Genomic DNA, 21311 nt, shown 5'->3' on the forward strand with positions numbered 1-21311 from the left:
TCTCTTGATGAAAAGAAACAAATTGTTTTGTTTAGGCGCACGACAATTTGAATGAAATATTCCATGAAGAACGGATTCTGTTATTGTTTTTTCAGGTTTTGTAGCAAATCAACGATTCCGAAGTGAATTCACGAAAAGGACGTATAAAAATAACCGATTCTTGCTTGAAGAAGAAGCGTTGAGCTTTTCAAAAGCATATGTACAATTTTCTCTTGAACTAGGATCTCTTTAATACAGATCGCTAGAGCCGTTTTAAAGAAAAAACTTACTTTTCATAAATAATTTTTTTGAAATAATATTGTACAGTTAGTTCATCCCGTTTTCGAATATTTGATTTTTCAAAAATCCAAAATTGTATTTGCAAGTTTTTATTTTTGATTTATATTAAAACTATACAGGGTGTCCCGGGATGAGATAAGAAGATTTTGAGGGATGATTCTCGGGTATATTCTAAGAAAAAAATTGTTCTACAGTAACTCTCTATCTGCAAAGTTGATACCCTTTAGCGATGATTTAAGAAAACGCTTACTTTGGTATGCCTTTACTCTTGCTAATGTTAATAACTCCGTTAATACTTACAATAAAAACTTCATTAATGTCTTGATTTTTATAAATAATTTTGTATACAAAATTACGTTGAAATTGACCAAGTCGTTTTGGAGAAATTCAGAATTAAAAAAAGGTTCTTTTGTAGGTATATAGGTCTTTAAAAAAATCTTTTTATTTTATTAAAAGGTAAATCCTGTCTAAAAACTAGCATTTTAACTAATAATAAAATAAAATAACTTAATTAATTTTTTTTAATTAATTATACTAAAAAATCAATTCCAATTTCCCCCCTCTGTAAGTACATTCTCGAATTTTTTTTAAGATTGCTTAACTTGTAAAAGGTACGGCGTAACCTCGAGTTTTAACAATGGTCACCGCTCAAAAAAAAATAATATACATACACGAATTGAAATTTGAAATTGCTTCACCTATGATAACCAAGGGTCGATTTTCACCCTTTCAATCGATTAAAAATACAGAGTTAAAACGTTCAGAAATACTTACGCTGTTTTTCAAGATTCCAAAAAATAATAGTGTTTACAAATACTGTGCTTTCGATTGTATTTCGTAATTATATATACAAAAAAAAAGAAAATATATCACATAAACTTACATTATAGCATTTTTAAAACTAATTTCAAATACCAATTACAGTGTGGTACTTTTTATTTATTCAGCAATCGATTAAATATTGCTTCCTCCTTTCTTCCTATTTTACTGAGGCAAGTTGTTGTTAGTCTAGACCGGCAGTGTATTGGTAACTTTGCTCTTAAATAATTGACCAAAGAAACGAACTCCTGTTGCACCACCAGGAACAGTTCCCAAAACCATAAAAAGCAAGGCGATTATTTGCGCCACAGCAAAGAGCACCGTGAGTGCAGTGCTTTGGGCAAACAAAGACCAGTAAAGCGTAGCAATGAGACAAAATGTATAAGAAGCTGAAACAAGAAGTCGCGGCTTGGAGAACATTTGTTTGAAGAATGCCGTAAAGCCAGATAGAAAGCAGAAACTATAATTTGAAAATAAATGTTAAAATTGTTTTTATCATAATTCAATTTAGTACAGGTAAAATAGGCATTTAAAAAAAAAAAGAAACTTGGCAAAAAATTTGCTCTTGGAATAAGAACCAAGGATCAAAAAAATCTTAAAAACAAATTGGTTGGAAATGTGTTTTTCTCGCGGAAAAGAGGAAGAGGGTGAAGGTCAGTAATATAGTGAAAAAAATTGATTGTGGAATATAATCATATGACATACATGTTTTTAAGGTATTTTGATGCTGAATCTAATGACATAAAAATAAGATTAGTTATTGCCGATTAAAAAGAAGGGTGTTTGTTTTTTGACTTCAACAGGTAAAATTATTCGAAACCTATGTGAAAAGCATGATACACTGATGAAACTTGGGATGAAGGTTTAAGATAAAGTAGGGAAATAGGATCCATAAAGTTATTAAAAATATTTTTGGTGAAAGGGTGCTTTTTAGAGGGATTGAGTTATGTGTCAGAAATGTATCATAACAGCTGGCATAAATTTTGTTAATTTTTTAAACTAAGAACTAAGAATTTAAAGAGTCTACAAAACTAACTTGAGTGAAAGGGTGTTTTTTTAAGAAAGGATGAAATTCAGAACTAGTACCACTTATATCAGGACAATAATATTATCCGAATGAAAATTGGTACAAATATTTCATTTATAACAAAAACCAAGAATCTACAATGGTCGGAAAAAGTATTTTGACAAAATGAACATTTTTCTAACTGATGAGAATAATCTGTAACGGTTAAACATAAAATAAGGAAGTTGACGGTTATTTATTAAGTATATTATGGTGAATCTCACGATGGTCAATGTCAGTCATATAGTTGGTATTATGCTTCGTGGCTGCATTTTTTGTATAAAAAGTATTAATTTTTGAGGGAAAAAAGGATTTTGACAAACGTTCTTTTCCAACGTTGGTAAGGTAAGGCAATGCATTTTACGTGTTTCAAGCACGTATACAACTGACAGACTTGTTAAGGCCCCGATTTGTAAAAAATTGGGCAAAACGGCGGAACTCAACATTGAAATGAGTGCATCTTCTGTTGCAAGTCATAACTTCTGTGTGTCTGTTAAAAAATCTGTGGAGAACTGAATTTATCGCGGGAAACTAAAAATTACCAAATATACAAACACAAAAATATAATTATACTATTCAAAATTTACCACAAATGGACAAAAAATGCACTAAAAAAAATTGAAGCATTTTGAAGAATTCACTTTATCGCGGATTGACTCCAAAAAGTCTGAATTTGGAAATGCCATTCTTTCATCAAAAACTTTGTTAGCAAAAGTACCCTTTGCATTGAACTCAAAGAAGACAATTTTACCATGTTTATGGGAAGATAATATAGTATTTATCTCATAAAACAAAAATCGAAAAAAATTTAATTCTCAAAGGGACATGTTGTTGTGCTTTTCGCTTCTGGAATAAACTTGACCAAATTTTTACGGAGCTTCAACAGTTCCTTTTTGTTTCCCGGATCATTGAGATAGAAATTTGTGAGAATGTGGTCTATAAAACTTTGTTTTTGGGTGAAAGAAGCATACTAATATGTTCTTTTGAGAATTCAGTTTTTTTCAATTTTTGTTTTATGAGATAAATACTGTATTATCTTCCCATAAACATGGAAAAATTGTCTTCTTTGAGTTCAATGCAAAGGGTACTTTTGCTAACAAAGTTTTTGATGAAAGAATGGCATTTCCAAATTCAGACTTTTTGGAGTCAATCCGCGATAAAGTGAATTCTTCAAAATGCTTCAATTTTTCTTAGTGCATTTTTTTCATTTTTTGTCCATTTGTGGTAAATTTTGAATAGTATAATTATATTTTTGTGTTTGTATATTTGGTAATTTTTAGTTTCCCGCGATAAATTCAGTTCTCCACAGATTTTTTAACAGACACACAGAAGTTATGACTTGCAACAGAAGATGCACTAATTTCAATGTTAAGTTCCGCCGTTTTGCCCAATTTTTTACAAATCGGGGCCTTAACAAGTCTGTCAGTTGTATACGTGCTTGAAACACGTAAAATGCATTGCCTTACCTTACCAACGTTGGAAAAGAACGTTTGTCAAAATACTTTTTTCCCTCAAAAATTAATACTTTTTATACAAAAAATGCAGCCACGAAGCATAATACCAACTATATGACATCGTGAGATTCACCATAATATACTTAATAAATAACCGTCAACTTCCTTATTTTATGTTTAACCGTTACAGATTATTCTCATCAGTTAGAAAAATGTTCATTTTGTCAAAATACTTTTTCCGACTGTTGTAAGTAGTCTATAAAAATATTTTAGGTGAAAGAGTGTTTTTTTTTTTTGGGAAATAAGGAAAATCCGCGATAAGTTTAATAAAATCAATGGTATAAAAGGTATACTTACTTCATTTATTAAAAATGTTGCCTTTGCCATGTGAATTACGAATAAAATAAGTCTATATATAGTAGTACCCTATTGAAATTCAGCAATGATGTAACTTTTGAGATTGGAAACAAGAATCTGAAGAGTCTATAAGAAAGGGTGTAATTTTGAGTGAAAACACAAAAAATTGGCCACCCTAATGAAATTTGGTTAAAACGTTGTATATTTGGGTTCAAAGAAACTTAGATTAGGGGCGGGTTTTTTGGTGGAGTTAAGTGAGGTTTATTTAAAAATGTTTTAAGGAAAATGAGACGGTCCAAGTGAATCAGTTTCGAAGAAAAAAAAAGAAAAAATCGAAGAACCTCGTTAGCATTTTTTTTAAGAAATAAAGAAAACTAAGAAAAAACTATAAGGTATAAAAACATGATACGAGTTTAAAAGAGCCTAAAAATAAAAAAACTCATTATTCTTTGAATGGTATTCGATTCTTCCGTGTTAAAATCTTAAATTAAATCTTCCCCTGCAAGTACTCTTAGTCTTTGAACTGTAGAAACATTGATGAGAAGTGTCCAAATTTAGGACGCTTGCAAATCTTGTGGAAATATGTTTTCAATTTATTACATCAAAATTTTCCTCAAAATATAAGATTAAAGTATTCAAAATAGCAAAACAAAATTTTTACTGATGGATTTTACTGACAGCTATAACTGATCCCTTAGGTAGACTTTTTTGCAGAGAGGTATTCACACCGTCAGAACAGTTTTACTGTAGAAAAACGAGTAAAATCTCGCACTTTTGTAATAGTCTTTCTACTCTTTGGACCTTTAACTTGTTGGAAAAAGTCGGAAAAGTCTTGTTTATGAATTCTATGAGTGAAGATAAATATTTTCAATAAAATATAGGTACTTAAAAAATTCAATAAAAGAAGTCGAATTACGGCATACATACGATTATGATCACTTGTTAACGTTTTGACTATTGCTGTCTCTATTTAATCAGTAATAAAGTAAAGAGACACATATCGCCAATACGTTAACGTATGATCGTAATCGTATGCGATGCCGTAATTCGGCAACTGATTTACAATATTGCGAGACGAGGAGACGAGATTTTTTTCTTGATCATTTAAATCGTAAAGTGTTTTTGTAGGCGCAAAATGCAATTTTTTTATTGTTTACAGGGTGAACCTATTTTATTGACCGGCAGTGTATGTTCTTAAGCATTTTACTAGAATCATTGCCTTTTTGGGACATTTTACTGTCACGAAAAAAAAACCCTTTCACCCCATTTTTTTTTTTTGTATCGACTTTTTTGGTCATTGTCATTGGTTCTTATCCAAAGAGCAAACTTTTTGCAAGTTTCATGTGTAACAATTTTTTTAATTATTTTTGTTGGTTGTATGTGTACTATTTTACCTGCACTTATTGAAATTTACCTTAAAATAAAGAAAACACTGCCAAGTGTGTAAAGAAGAGCAAATTTTCTAGCTTTAAACATAAGGACAGGAATGTAGAATGTGGAAATAGTTAAACAAAGCGCCCCCATGCCCAAACATGCAACAAATCCGACGATTCTTTGTAACCGTGACTGTAAAAGACAAAAAACAAAGAAATTTCATTCAAAGATTTTATTGATGTGACGATAAGAAACTTACTAATTTCGGACAACACGAATCTTGAGTTTCTTTTAACCAACTATTTGCTTCGGGAGCAGATTCAGTGCGCGAAAATAATTTTCCAAATTCAGGAACTTTAATATCGGGCATTTTTATGCCAAAATTTTTCTTCTGATCACTTTGCAAAAGTAAATACTCGTCGAGGTCTTGTTTTAAATTGGCCATATTTTTAAGTTATTCGTTTTTGGCTTCCTTGAGATTGGATTGTAGGTAATTAATTACAAATAATTCGTTTGTTTTTGATTAGTTTATTAGGCACATAAATAAATAAAAATTTTGTGAAATTTTAAGAAAATCTTTGTTGCCACGAATGTTTATTTTTGCTTTTGCAAAATTATTTGACGTCTGGCTGTCAGAAATATGTCAAAATGAAATGTAGTAGATTTGGTAAGATAAATAAAATTTTGGTTATGAGTGTATCTAAGGCTGGACTCACATTACGACGGTAGACCGCAAGCGGTATCGCAGCGATACAATTTATACCGCAGCAAACATGGTTCTAATAAGCAAGTACCTACAGAAATTTTATGCAAAACCTTGGGGTCGAATTACGGCATACGTTCGTTAACGAATGGTTGCTATGTGTCCCTATAGTTTTCTAATAATTAAATAGAGACAGAAATAGTCAAAACGTTAGCGTATGATCGTAATCGTGTGCCGTAATTCGACCCAGATTGTATAAATAAAAAATATTCAAATATTTTATAATTTGTACAACAATTTACCATGAGAAACAGAAAGAAAAACATGCTGGAAAAAAATACAATGTGCTAATGGACAAACGGTACACAATAGGTGTTTTTTTGTTTATCTATATAGATTTTGTGCAAAAAAACGACATCGAGATTTTTGAAATCAAAACAATTTACGTGTTAAAAACAACAAAAACTTTATCAGTATAGATTTTTGAAAAATCCAGATAATTATCCAGATTTTACTTTCTCTCGATAAAAACAGTAGTGCCAAGTACTTTATTTGTTGTGTTCATAAAAAAAAATCTGAAAATATTAACAAAAAAAAAAGCGGAGAAAACGAGGTTTGAAAAAAAATCTCATATAAAAAAATAATCAAAAATTTGTTTGACATGGTTGCATTGAAATGTTAATATCTCGAGATATACGCAATGCACTTTTCAGATAAAAGTCTTAAATGGATCCTGTGCCTACGTTCTATAACTCAGTAGAGAACTTCTCGCATCGAAAAATTTTGAAACAAGAATTCCAAACGTTTCTCTATTTGGAAAAATAACCTGTGTCTGTATCTCGATGTGAGAAGCAGCCCTGTAAGTTTTTTATTCCATTGGAATATATTGGAAACTGTCAAAAAAAGGGAAAATATTTTTACCTTTGGCCATAAAAGGTCATATAGACATAGTTTTACATTAAATATCCCAAGGCTCGGTAGTCCGAAGGAAGAGCATTCGGTCGGCGAGTGGAGGGTACCGAGTTCAAGTCACGTTTAGGACATAAAAATTTTTCATTTTTCTTCTTTAATATTCTTTTTTTTATTTTGAAAATTTAAGTGACACAAAAATAAATTAACGTGAACACATTTTCAGTAGTAACATCTCACATTTAATGCAAGATTATCAATTTTTTTCAAATATCTTACTTTCTCGCATCCTTTTTGCTTGTGAGAAATTTTGGCAGTTCAATCGAGAAATTTTCTCGATTATTTTCTTACAGACACAGTTTTATTCACATTTTTCCAGTCTGTCAAGCATTTTCATTCAGAAATGTTTCAAGGCGAGAAAAATTTTGTTTATAGAAACAAACGAATGTGAGAAAATGATTTTTGTGTCGATTCACATTATTTTTGTTCCGATTTGCGTGTTTCATGCGAGAAATTTCTCGATGCGAGAGTTACAGAACGTAGGCACTGATAAGATTGTTGAACAGATATGTATATAAAATTACCAAAGTTTTTTCGAAAAATTAGAAATAAAAATAAAAAAGGTTTCACATTTGATTTTTAAAAAATCGAAAAAAAATTCAATATGGCTACCTTCAAACGCTTATAACACAAGAACGACGCAACTAATGTTAATGGTCATGGTCTTAAAATGTAGCTAAGAATATACAGATAATTTTTGGTTTTTTGTGAAAAAACAATTTTTTTGAATCCAACATGGATGCCATGGCCATATGAAAATTTTTGTTTGCATCCAACATGGATGTAATGGCCTTCCCACTTCGGAGTTAAAATAAAAAAAAAACAAAAGCAACATTTTTGACAGACAGCTGCCAAAGTATAATGTACAGTGGTGCCAAATGTTTGCATGGATTTCAAAAATCCCGATGTCGTTTTTTTGCACAAAATCTATATAGATAAACAAAAAAACACACCTAATTTAATTATTTTCGGCATTGAGAATTTCCCTTAAGAAAACTGGAGTTTCACCCAAAATAATTCAGAATAAAGTGTAATATATTCAGATTTTCTTCATCTTATCTCTTTCTGTTTTTGTGACGTCATTTGAGTATGAATTAAAAATTAAATTTTTTTAATATGAAGTTTCCACATTTTACATTTAAAAATTAGCTGCCAAACTCCACAACAAAATCCTTTAAAGCAATATTGAAATCACCTTACAGAGTTCTTGCTCCCGACTTTTTTTGTTTTTTTACTGACAATAACACTGGTCGGCAAAAAAACAAAAAAAAGTCGGGAGCAAGAACACTGTAAGGTGATTTTATTAATCTTGAGTGTGCTGAATTCAAAACAGTTTACAGATTTTTTCCATCACGTCTAGTTTTCGAGCTCTGTGCCTACGTTCTGTAACTTAGTCGAGAACTTCTCGCATCGAAAAATTTTAAAACAAAAATTCCATACGTTTCTCTATTTGGAAAAATAACCTGTGTCTGTATCTCGATGTGAGAAGCAACCCTGTAAATTTTTTATTCCATTGGAATTATTGGAAACTGTCAAAAAAGGGAAAATATTTGTACCTTTGGCCATCAAAGGTCATATAGACATAGTTTTACAATAAATATCTCAAGGCTCGGTAGTCCGAAGGTAGAGCAGTCGGTCAGCGAGTGGAGGGTACCAAGTTCAAGTCACAGTTAGGGCATGTAATTTTTTCTTTTTTTTCTTTAATATTCTTTTTTTTATTTTAAAAATTTAAGTGATACAAAAATAAATTACCATGAAAACTTTTACTTTTAACACATCTCACATTTAATGCAAGATTATCATCACAATTTTAGCTATATAAAGTCCCAAAAACTAATTTTAAATGAAATGTTTTTTGACATTTGATCTAAAAATATTATTATATTTAGTCGAAAACAGAAATTTACTTCAAATCTGCTTCAAAAACCATAAGTTACCTTAACCACCAAGATTTTGAGATATATTACCTTTCTAACCAAATATCTTTTAGAAAAAAACAATTTTGAAAATAAAAATAAACGTATTTAAGACGATGAAATACCTATAGCTTTTGAATATTGCATATGTAGTTTTGCGAAAAAAAATTTAACGGTGATGAAATTCAACGCCAAAAGTACCACAAAAACGCGTTTTTGACCTGTTAATATTTAAATATTTCTAAAACTTGACGTGCCAGTGAAATTTTTTCAGATTCGGAATCAGCATACAAAAGTCCCATAGAAAAGTATGGATTGGTTCAAGCTCCATTTTCGTTGCCGACCAGTGTAATCAGCAATAGTTTGTAAGTTTCACTTGAATGTTTATTTAAATAATAATTTAATTTGAAATCTTTGAACTCGTATGGACGTGATGCACTTCATTAAAATTATGTTTTTAAATAAAAAAAAACAACAAGAAGCTTAAAAAGCAATATAATTACTCCAAAAATATTGTTTGTCTTGACTGTAAGTTGGTTATTTTCATATACCGTCCCATTACTATAATAGCCGTTTTTTAATTATCCCACTTAATCCATATAGATCATTAATTTACACGTATTACAAAAACTACATGAGATCTTGCTTTTCATCAGGATCACGAATCGTGATCTTGCTGTTCATCAGGATCATGTAGTTGTTGTAATACGTGTTAATTAGTGATCTATATGGATCAGGTGGGATAATAAGAAACGGCTAATGTTGTATGTCGAACATAGAACAAAAAAATCAACTCGAAATGCAAGCAAATCAAATAAATGTTTTGTGTCAAAAAAGAAAAACGTTAATTAAATAGATTTCCAACATCAGAAAAGAAATTTTAGCATTTGAATCGATAGATAGCTACGGTAGTTAATTTTTTATTTTCATGCTAAAATACATAAATAAAGGGTGAAATTCAGATACTCCAAACTTTGTAGCCGATTTTCTCGAAACATTTTTTGGAAACATAGAACATTATAGTTTTCAGGCAGCGATGTGTGTAGCATTTTTTGCATTCCATACATAAAACATTCAAGAGCGACTGCCTTTAATCTTTTAGGCGAGTTCTCATTCCATTTAAAAAGCTCAAATGACGTCACAAAAATGGATGTATGTATATTACCTCGTATTCTGTATATCTTGGCTTTCACCATCATTATTCACCTCCCATACAAAATTCTCAAAAATATTAAAGCCGAGCTAAAATTTGTTTAATATTTAATATTTAGCTAAAAAGTTACATATTCGTTTCAATTGTACATTTTAAATCTGTCTCGATAAGCGGGCGAAATACTAACAAAAAAAAAAATTAAGCTGATTTTTCGATAATTTGTATAGGAGCTAAAACTTATCTCGATCTGCATACGGAGAAAAATTCCAGCTAAAATTTACCGCCATCTGCGTACCTACTAGGCTTTAATCAGCCTTATCATAAATTCCATTCGTATCGGAAATTTCCTGCGATTCCCGAAAAAACAATCACGGAATCCATTCGTAATGGAAAATTTCATACAAATAGTCACTACGATTTTACAATATGCGTGTTTTTTCTAATACTCAGTCGAATAAAATAAATAAATGAGTAGCTACTGAGTTGTAGAAAAAACACGACGCCTAATATTAATAAAAAAAAAACACTTGTGTGTATTTTTAATTTTTTGTTTAAAGATGTTATTGTAGAAAATTTTGATAATATTTATGTACAAAATTTTTTTACTAAAAAAAAGGCTCAAGCGAATTTCGATTTTTTCCTAAATTTAAGTGGGAGAAGAGCTGTTGACTATCTCTCGCAGTTGACAAATGCCGAGAGATATCCTAACGTAAACAACTTTTCGTCCGGAACTCACAATAGGGGAATAGTGAAACTCACGATAGGGCTGACTTTAAACGTTTATTTATATTTTTAATATGTAATTCCTTCGAAAATCAAATCGTAATATTATTTATCAAATTTTTCTTTTTCATAAGGCTATAATACTCAAATTTTGGTAATAACTTCACTCCCAAAATTTGCTGAGCTCTCGGTCTAAATAATTTATATCCTTCTGACTGGCAACGTTTGGATACACTTTACGTGAACAGAGAAAAAATCAAGTGTTTGCTTTTAAAAAAAACGCTAAAGACACTCTAGTAAAATACAAAAAAGGCATTTACTTTTTTGTAAATAGCTATACCCTCCTATAATACGTTGGCAACGTTAAGAAAATTATAGATCTACTGAGATCAAAAGAAAGCATCTCAAAATAAATTCTAAAATAGTTTGTTTTTGTTTGAACTCTTTTATATTGATATCAGAAATGGTATAAAAATTATTACTTAATCTTCTATTTCCCCCAAAAACATATTCTTATCGCTTGATGCCGATAGAATGATTGGTTCTTTAGGATGAAAATCTACGTCATTAACACTACCATTATGCCCAGGTAATTTGTATAAAATCCGACGACTTGTTGTATCCCAAATGTACACATGTCGATCAGAAGAACCTGCTGATATCTAAAAGAAGAAATAAAATTTAGTTTCTTGAAAACAAAACAAAAACTAGAACTCACTTTGCTGCCATCCGATGACCAGGCACACCTCAGTAAATTCTTCTCAAAGTTATGTTGATTTCCGTTAAATATTTTAACACACCTCTCACCCGAGACATACGGACGAATATCCCAAATCCGCAGTGTATTGTCCATTGAGTTTGATAGGATATAAGATCCATCAGGAGACAGAGAAATGCCTGTAACTGTGTCCATATGACCTTTCAACCTATAGACTACATCATTGCGACGAATGTCCCAGATTTTAATTTCATTGTCAATTCCTCCCGAGATAACTTGTTCACCGGTGTCATTGAAACAAGTTGCAGTCACTTGATAATTGCTTTCGAAGGTATGCGCTGGAAATTTCTTACGGGCATCCCAAATTCTTACAGTTCGATCATCCGAACCAGAGCATAGCATTTGAACACCTCTTCGGGTTCCATGAACTGAATTCACAAACGTAGTGTGACCTTTAAGTCGACGTATTCTAGTTCCTGTGACAATGTCCCAGATTGCAAGGGTTTTGTCAGTAGAGCAGGTGTAAATATTGGCTCCATCTGTTGAGAAATGAGCCTCCATTACAGCTCCAGTATGACCAGACATGGCCATTATATTCTCACACTCTCCATACACATTCCATATATCTAAAATCGAAATTCAAGAGTTTGAAACCATTTCTTCGTTGTGGTATTATCCTATCTTCGTGACCTATATATTTAATTTTTTTGATTCAGTTTTTAATTAAAAAAAAAATTAAAAAATTATAATAGATGCTAAAAATCTAATATCTATACTTACAGAGACAGAGTATTCTGCCTTCTAATCTTTATAACTTCAAGCTTTGGTTTGTTTTTGTTTGTTATAATTTTAAAAATTCAAAAAATTCGAATTGTCTGTATCTAAAATAAATGTAACAGTACCTGGGTGACCGAGCTTTGCTCGGTATCTTTAAATGTTATAACTTTCAGTGAAAAAAGTCAAATGTAAACAGCAATTTTTTGGAGTGGGTTTGAGTTTGCAATGACCAGTTTTTTCGCGGGTTACAAAACACCGCATTCCCACTTTATAATCCAGTTTATTTACGTTTGAATATACATGCGACGATCAGCAATGGCTAGAAGGGTTACAGGAATCTGCATTATCGATAATGCCTACAGTAATGAGATTCCTTTTTGTTAAAATTTTAATTTACGGATCAGAAAGTTTTAGATGGTGAATATAAAGTTAATCTTTTTTTTCAAGTTTAACCTTGTCGGCAAAGCTTAGTATGAAGAAATACTATTTTTATCCCTGTCTCTGTTTTATTTTGTATCAGTGGATGCTTTACTTTTTTCTTTTTTTTACTCATGTATGTATTTAAAGATTGACATTAGGTCAATGGTGTTGCTGTTTCATATACTTATATTTACTTTGTTATAATTTCAACTTTACAATATTTTCTAAATCTTTACTCTGACAAATCTGTTTTCTCTGTATAAATTAATTTGTTATTATATTATTCATTCTACGTTAAACTATTGTTCAATAAACAACTTCTAGTTCTCAATATATTCTTCTGGAAATTTCTTCAATTGGTGGAACAATATTTCACAGTTGCTTGTTATGAGTTATTTTATTCTTATACATACGTTAACAATAGTCGCATTAAAACAAAAAAAAAACGTTAAACAAAGATAATTAGTGATGACAAATTAACAAATTACTTAAAAGTTTCAATACATGATCAAAAAAGTCATGATCTAAAAAATTTTGTTTAGTTATTGTAACAAAAAGAAAAAGAACAATGCGTAAAACATGGAACATCCCTCAAAATTTTATTGAAATCGTTGAATCTGTCTCCGCGAAAAAAACTAATATAAGAGAAAATACTTCCAAAATGTTGTATTTGCCTAGAGGAAAGCAATAACCAAAAAACTTATATGTGAGAAAAATAAGCGTAGCTGTGGGCGGATATTTCTATAAGTACTTCCAAAATATTTTATTCGCCTAGAGGACCAAACCCTCAAAATTTCATCAAAATATTTAAAGTTGTTTCCGAAAAAAAATTCTATGTTTAAAAAGTGGGCGTGCCAGTGGGCGGATTTTTTCAAAAACACTTTCAAAACTTTTTACTCGCTTAGATAAAAAAAATCCTGAAAATTTCATCGAAATCATTAGAGCCGTTCCCAAAAAAACTTATATTTTAAAAAAGTGGGCGTGGCAGTGGGCGGAATTTTCCAAAAAGAACTTCCAAAACTTTTTACTCGCTAGATAAACAAACCCTGAACATTTCATCGAAATCGTTAGAGCCGTTCCCGAAAAAACTTATATCTAAAAAAGTGGGCGTGGCAGTGGGCGGATTTTTCCAAAAATACTTCCAAAACTTTTTACTCGCTTAGATGAACAAACCCTGAAAATGTCATCGAAATCGTTAGAGCCGTTTCCGAGATCCCAATTTTATATATATATATTTATATATAAACAATTTTAGCTCGTTTAAAGTTATAAGATTTCCATTAACATTCTTTTATTGTAATGTTTTTCTATCAGTAAAATATCTACGTTAGTGAAATATGAGGTCGAATTACGGCAAACGATTACGATCATACGTTAACGTTTTGACTTTTGCCATTTCTAGTTAATCAGTAGAAAAGATAGGGACAGATAGCGGCCATATGTTAACGAACGTATGCCGTGATTCGAACCCTGGTCTATGTCCCTTATCAATACAATGCAAAGCTAAAGCACATGCGGAGCCGTAGTGTGAAGCAGTAGAGTGGGAGAGTTGTGACCCCATCCGAGATCATGACTATCGTCGATAATGGAGAAGAAGAAGATGATCAGCTATACGATTCATTAGTTTTTGCATCGAAGTTCCTACATAAACCGAAGGACAATGGTTTGTCCCATCTCCTAAACATTTTATTTTATAGACAATGTTTGATTTCTCAATTTTAGAAAATGTCTTTCATATTCGAAAACAATGAGGATCTTAAAATATTTGCCGACTGAAAAGCAATATAAACATTTTCTATATTTCTATTAGATGGGGAATATTAGAGATGCCGCGAATATTCGGTATTCGGCCTATTTTTGATATTCGGTATTTGACCGAATACTTCACCATATTCGGTCGAATACCGAATATTAAAAAGAGAATGAAGACATACATTTATCTTACAATTTTTTTTTTATGCAAAACCTGTTATTTTAGCATTTCAAATTTACTAATGGTAAGTTGAGGCTAATAAAAACAATTTTTTTTCAGCATTAGTTAGTAGCAAACGATTGCGACTATCTTCTTAAACAATTCCAGCTTTTGAAAATATTCTATCACTCGCAAATTCAATTAAAAATACTTCTAATCTTTTGGCCCACGTGCAATGAAATAGAATAAGATAGGTTATAATATGAAAAAGGTCAGGTAGGAGTAAGATAAATACCAATATCGTTGGCCGAATATTCGACTGCCGAATGTTTGCTGATTTGTTTCATTCTGACAAATATACAGGGTGTCCCGGAATGAGATAAGAAGATTTTAGAGGGATGATTCTTGGGTATATTCTAAGAAAAAAATTGTTCTACAGTAACTCTCTATCTGCAAAGTTGATATGCTTTATGGATATCAATTGTAGAACAATTTTTTTCTTAGAATATACCCAAGAATCATCCCTCAAAATCTTCTTATCTCATTCGGGGACACCCTGTATAATAAAATAAATTCAAAATAATGGAAATTTTTTAATATGAAGAAAAATTCAAAATGTGAACAAATATTCCAATTATTTTTTTGATCTTTTCGTTCTGACAGTTTTCACGAATTTGTGCTGTTTAGATCTGTTCTGTTCTAGCTTTTCTTCATTAAACAAACCTAATGACAGTAGAGTCAAACGCAAACCTTGTGCAGATTTTAGCATTCGATTTGGATTTTTTTTTTTTCTTTTTTTGACTTGGAACAAAATTTGTCTAAATAAATGGATTGTTCTTTTGGGAGATGGCAAATTTATACATGTGAACGCACTTTCAACGGATTCAATACAAATCGCATCTATTAGTAGACTACCACTTTCAATGACAAGACTAATGTTCCTATTCCTATTATATTCAAGGGGAAGGAATTTGAAGAACGTATTTGTAATTTGTTTAATGTTTTTAGACGAAAGACAATCCCACTGATATAAACAAGACCTCAAACCCACATAGGATTGAATTCGTTGTGCTGTGCTTCTACTTACATATTTGTCTATCGTAGCCAGAAGACATGAGTAGTTCTCCATCGGGATGGAATTCACAAGTATATATTTCACCTTGATGACCCTCAAGTAGCATAATGGAAGCAGATAAATTAGATGTCCTTTGAACTCCCTAAAAGCAATAAGAGTATGTTTTTTATGTTTCTTGAAAAGATTTTGAAGAAAGTTACCGCTTCTAGTAAAGCCTTGTCTCTGTTGGAATATGCAACGATATCATGTCTGGAGCGTTTAATTTCTTGAGCTAAAACAACACTATTTGATACACGTTTAGTTCCCATCGTAAATGATTTTATTTATTAGTAAATATTAATGTTTAATTAATTAAATTGTTTAATTTCGATTAAATACGCTTGCAAACGAAATAAAATGGAATCGTGTTTGGTTTTTTTGGGATGTCAATTTTGACAGTTAAAATTTAGGACAAAATTTAGTACTTAAAAAAAAAATAACGTAATAGTTTCATAAATTCAAATGTACTAGTTTACTAAGACCCTGATTGCTGTAGGTACTTTCGTTTATTCGAGCAAAGATACTACTAGATTATTATTTTAATCTTTCTTTGAGTACTCGATGCCACCTGAAGAGGAACACGGTTAAACGTTAAAGCCTAGTACGCTGCTAAAACGAAACGAAAATATTTTTAATACCTCGATTCTCCCCCACCAGTCACAACTTTAAGAGAGTCAGAAAAATTCTCAAAGAATTAATGTTTTTTGTGACTCTCACAAGTTATGACTGTGGGGGAAAATTGGTGTATAATATGACTGACAAATGATTTAAATACCTCAAAATATTCTAGCATACATACACATACGTATTTCGTATGTCAAGCAGCGTAGTGTGAAATGAAAATCAACGAAATTTTTCGTTTATGATTTTGTAGAGGATTTTTCGATTATAATTCTCCACAAAATTACGTCTGCAAAGTTCAATCAAAAGTTAGAGCCGTTTTCGAGATATTTAGATTGCTGCTGAAGTCAATTTTTGGGTCAAGAAAATCAAACATTTTTTTATTATTTAAAAATATGTTTATTAAAATCTACTTTCTTTTTGGCTTAGTTTACAAATAAATCTCACAAGTTACTGTTTTATAATTCATGTAGGAATAAATAATTATCCTTTGATGCTGATAAAATGATAGATTCCTTTGGGTGGAATGTTACATCATTGATGGCACTTTCGTGTCCCGATAATTCATGTAAAGTTTCTCCAGTCAGAGCATCCCAAACGAAAACATCACGATCCGATGTTCCAGCTGATATCTAAAAAAAGTATAAAAATAAAATTATAGTTTAAATTTATATGAGTTTTCTTAATAAAACTTACCATAGTGCCATCTGGTGACCAGGCACAACGCAAAAGTGCACTTGGGAAAAATTGATATGAAGAAAAACAACCAACACATCTTTTAAATGTAACATGAGGTCGAATATCCCAAACGCGAAGTGTATTGTCAACTGAATGAGAAAGCAAGTACGAACCACAAGGCGACAACGATAGTCCTGTAACTTTTCCAATATGACCACGAAGCTTGCAAACAATTTCACATGTTCGAAGATCCCAGATTTTTATATCACTATCATGTCCACCAGAGATGACGTAGTCTCCATCAGCAGTAAAACAAGTTGCGGTAACAGTTGAAGTATTATTTAAGGTCAAGACGCATTCTTTTTCTCTAGCATCCCAAAGACGCACTGTTCCATCATCTGACCCAGAACAAAGAATTGGATACGCTAATCTTCCTCCCTGCACACAGTTAACACCATCCTCATGACACTCCAGTCTGGCTTTTCTATAACCTCTAAAAGTGTCCCAAATACCAATGGTACCGTCTTTGGAACATGTGTAAAAGTCAAATCCATCTCTAGAAAAATGTGTTTCGGTCACTGAATCTGCATGTCCTTTAAAAAGCATTGTTTTTGAAAAAGTTCCATAGATATCACACAAATCTGGAAATAAAATATAAATTAGTAAATAGTACCAACATCTTTATTTAAAAACAAAATAAAAAATATTTATTATACACTTACAAATTTGTCCTTTACTATTTCCTGATAAAATAAATTTTCCAGAAGGATGAAAATCACAAGAAGTCACTTCACTTTTGTGATCTTCAATACGTACAATAGGAGCACGAAGACTTGAAAGTGCAGGAGCACCTAATGGATTGAAATGGGTTCGTTTGTGAGGTTCCATGCGCTTTATCCATGATGGTGATCGTCTATTAGTAATAGCTCCCATTTGAATTTTTTTTCAGTTAAAACTGCTTGAAAATAGACTTTAAAAATTAAGTCTTTGCAACACTCCTTGATTCTAATATTTGACTGATGGTAAAATTTATTTACGTCTGCCTTTTATGGAACTTACGCAAGTGTCGAAAAGATTACAATCCCTACCTGTTATGCTAATTACCTTACAAAGGTGAGAAAGGATATGTGCAACTTTTATTTTTATTATCCTTTCTAATCTCAATTTTCTTAAATAGGCAATATAAGCCTATTATTAGATAATTAAGAAAATAATCATCTTTTCTGGAATAATTAGTGTGGGAATACCAAAATTTAAAATTTCTATTTTAAGCCTGGTACGCTGCTGTTCGCGCTAAATTTTAGCTGAGATAAAATTTCCATACAAGTTATCGATAATTTGTATGGAACTCATTTTAGCCCAGCTTAAATTTTTCGAAAATTTGTATGGGAGCTAAAATTTAGCGCGAGCAGCATACCAGGCTTTAGAGTTCAAAGGAACTCATAAATAAATTATGTGAATAAATATAAAATAAGAGATCGGGAACAAATATTTGGATTAAGATATTGTTTATTCATCATCTCTTTTCGATCATGCTTATTTTATTTTTGTCAATTATTGTTTAAAACCAGCTCTGAAAACGTCACGTCCCATGCTCAGAAATTGAAATGTTTATAACATTATTCGATCTTTATACGTATTTTGTTTGTAATTTTAATGGATTTAATTCACGGGATTTAATTTATTGAATTGATTTATTTGATATAAAAAATTAATGTTTGATGTAAATAAATGGTTTAATACTTTGTTGTAATTTGGCTTTTAACAGATCTAACATTTATGTCCAAAGGACAATATGCTTCCATTACTAAGAAATACAATTCTAATATGCTTCCTTCCATTGCTCCAAAATAAAATTTAAGCTATTTAATCTAATCTTCAATTTAATAAAGTTTTTATGACCTGTAGTTCAAAATGCATTTCGCTCAGGTACAACAGTTGGGCTCATCAGTTAGATGCTGTTGTAACCTTTCTAAGACACAAAATTTTTGGTCGATGATTACCAACACTTATTAAAATTACAGCATAAACACACTATGTAAAACAAAATTATGAATTTATTTTCATTATTTTAGTTTTCTGTTTTCTTTCTCCTTATAAAATCTAATCTTTAATTTCTCTCGAAAAAAACACCCTTTGACCTTAGATATTGGTTATCAAACCATCTACAACACCCCAAAGGATGATAGGGCTACCTTGGAGGATTATGTAGGCAACAAATATGCTTTTAGTAATAAAATAACGAGGAAAGCAGATCTAATGATAACTCAGTTTCTTCATCTTAAGAAGTACATGATTCCTCAGAAACAGAAAAGATACAAATTATGGAGCTTTTTGCATTATTGGACCCTAAGGTTTGCAGAATAATTAATTAACACATTTAACTACAAATTTTGTGGTTAAAAGTTTGGGATTCATTCAAAAGTCGGAAACAAGAATTAGTTATATTATATATTTTATGTTATTTTATCACTATTGTCTCTATTAAGTGAAATTCTATGAAATTATTTTCTATATTTGTTAAAAAAAAAAATGTTTCCGTCAAAGTTTACCTGTTAAATTTTAACTCCAGATTCGGGAGCAGCAAATAAAAATCATCTAGAAAAGTATGTTTTTTTTTTCAAGCTCTATTCTCTATTTGCAGATCAGTGAAATTTCTTCTTTTGAAAATTATTACATAAATGTATATTTACAAAAAAAATCATGTGTGCAATTCACACTTGGTAGAAGTGAAACATTAAAAAATCATTTTTATTGCAAAAAAAAAATAGAAAAAATCTACCTATTTTTATTCTATCACCTTCAAATAAATGGTTTTTATATGACAACCTAGATAAATTTTATATAATCTGAAAGCTTATTGTCTTAGCTCAAAATATATACATAAATCGATCAAGTCTATGAGACATCTACAAAAAGAGCTAGAATTTTTTGAACTCGATCAATTTCCAGCAAAAAAAGCGAAAAAACACGTATTTTTATCTTCTCACACTATTTAATTCATTTTTTTCCTTAACAACCTATACAAATTTTTACACCATCTGAAAGCTTATTGTCTTAGCTCAAAATATATACACTGCCGGTCACTTGAATACGTCCACATTTTAGTTCATCTTATTTTTAGCCTAGCTTGATATTTATTGCAATGGTACATCTTTTTTACATACGTAACGAGAGAACATCTTTATGCGCTTAGCTTAGGAGAAAAAAAGTTGTCTTGGGACCTACCGTCCCTACTTTACAAACCACGAAAAGAAACTCGCCTCCAATAGTAAAAAAAACTGTGTTAGAAATTGCAGATCGAAAGTTTTCTAGAAAAAAATAGCTTGCACTTAATGACACTCCCTTCACAGTTATGCAGACAACTTAAAATAATCCTTCTCTCTACGAAGGTCATACAAATAGGAATTTAGACCTCAGGGTCAACTTAATTCATTTTTTTCCTTTGTAAAATCACCGGTTGGAAATTCGACTTTCACGACATGTTTTTTTTTTTACTATTGGAGGCGAGTTTCTTTTCGTGGTTTGTAAAGTGGTAGTTTTTGCGAAGATTTGTTCTTCTCAAATGTTTACCACTTCTGACAACCCGTTTTTCCGTCGTTAAACTGCATTTCATACCGGTTTTCAGCTTAATTTTTAGCGCGAAGTCATGCTGTTCAGATCATTGCACATCTATCAGCCAATGTTGTGGCTAAGCAACTTCGATTGTAAATGTTGTTTCTATACCCTTGGATATTGCGCGAATAACTGCATACTAAATTTTAACTTGTGTTAATTTTTGTCCCAATGCATCGTTGATTTCGGCCTAATTCAAAGACTTCTTTTATTTTCGCCATTTTTCCCGCGCCTAATGATTTTTTAGACCCGTTTTCGTCCTTATAGGTTATAGACAATCAGATTTATTGACAGACACAATTTTGAGTACAACTGACCCATGCAACTCATCATTTATTAACATTTTTGCTTTTGAGTCTATTCAGATGAGTCAAAAAATATACTTGTTTTTATGAATAGATTTTGTCTAGCTACCGTGTGAGAAGAACGGTAGGTCCCAAGACAACTTTTTTTCTCCTAAGCTAAGCGCATAAAGATGTTCTCTCGTTACGTATGTAAAAAAGATGTACCATTGCAATAAATACCAAGCCAGGCTAAAAATAAGATGAACTAAAATGTGGACGTATTCAGATGACCGGCAGTGTATATCGATAAGGTGTATGAGACTTCTACAAAAAGAGCTAGAATTAAACTCGATGAAATT

General features: G+C 31.1%; 3 protein-coding genes across 3 annotated transcripts; all 3 read right to left on the reverse strand.

The window, feature by feature from the left end:
• Positions 1-1093: 1093 nt before the first annotated feature.
• On the reverse strand, positions 1094-5967 carry LOC129906868 (uncharacterized). Its single transcript, XM_055982823.1, has 3 exons — positions 5609-5967; positions 5390-5541; positions 1094-1558 (listed from the first exon to the last, which is right to left on the reverse strand). Exons 1-3 carry the CDS (start codon positions 5792-5794, stop codon positions 1288-1290), a joined length of 609 nt encoding a protein of 202 aa, XP_055838798.1. The 5' UTR covers positions 5795-5967; the 3' UTR covers positions 1094-1287.
• Positions 5968-11244: 5277 nt separating this feature from the next.
• LOC129906352 (U5 small nuclear ribonucleoprotein 40 kDa protein-like) lies at positions 11245-16140 on the reverse strand. The gene is made up of 4 exons (XM_055982085.1): positions 15916-16140; positions 15728-15857; positions 11532-12157; positions 11245-11475 (listed from the first exon to the last, which is right to left on the reverse strand). The coding sequence occupies exons 1-4, from the start codon at positions 16021-16023 to the stop codon at positions 11296-11298; spliced, it is 1044 nt and encodes a 347-aa protein (XP_055838060.1). The 5' UTR covers positions 16024-16140; the 3' UTR covers positions 11245-11295.
• A 693-nt stretch (positions 16141-16833) lies between these two features.
• Positions 16834-18043, reverse strand: LOC129916940 (U5 small nuclear ribonucleoprotein 40 kDa protein-like). Its single transcript, XM_055997239.1, has 3 exons — positions 17776-18043; positions 17072-17694; positions 16834-17007 (listed from the first exon to the last, which is right to left on the reverse strand). The coding sequence occupies exons 1-3, from the start codon at positions 17984-17986 to the stop codon at positions 16834-16836; spliced, it is 1008 nt and encodes a 335-aa protein (XP_055853214.1). The 5' UTR covers positions 17987-18043.
• Between the last annotated feature and the right edge of the window lie 3268 nt (positions 18044-21311).

This window comes from Episyrphus balteatus, chromosome 1, assembly GCF_945859705.1.
Source record: "Episyrphus balteatus chromosome 1, idEpiBalt1.1, whole genome shotgun sequence".
Classification (NCBI taxonomy): domain Eukaryota; kingdom Metazoa; phylum Arthropoda; class Insecta; order Diptera; family Syrphidae; genus Episyrphus; species Episyrphus balteatus.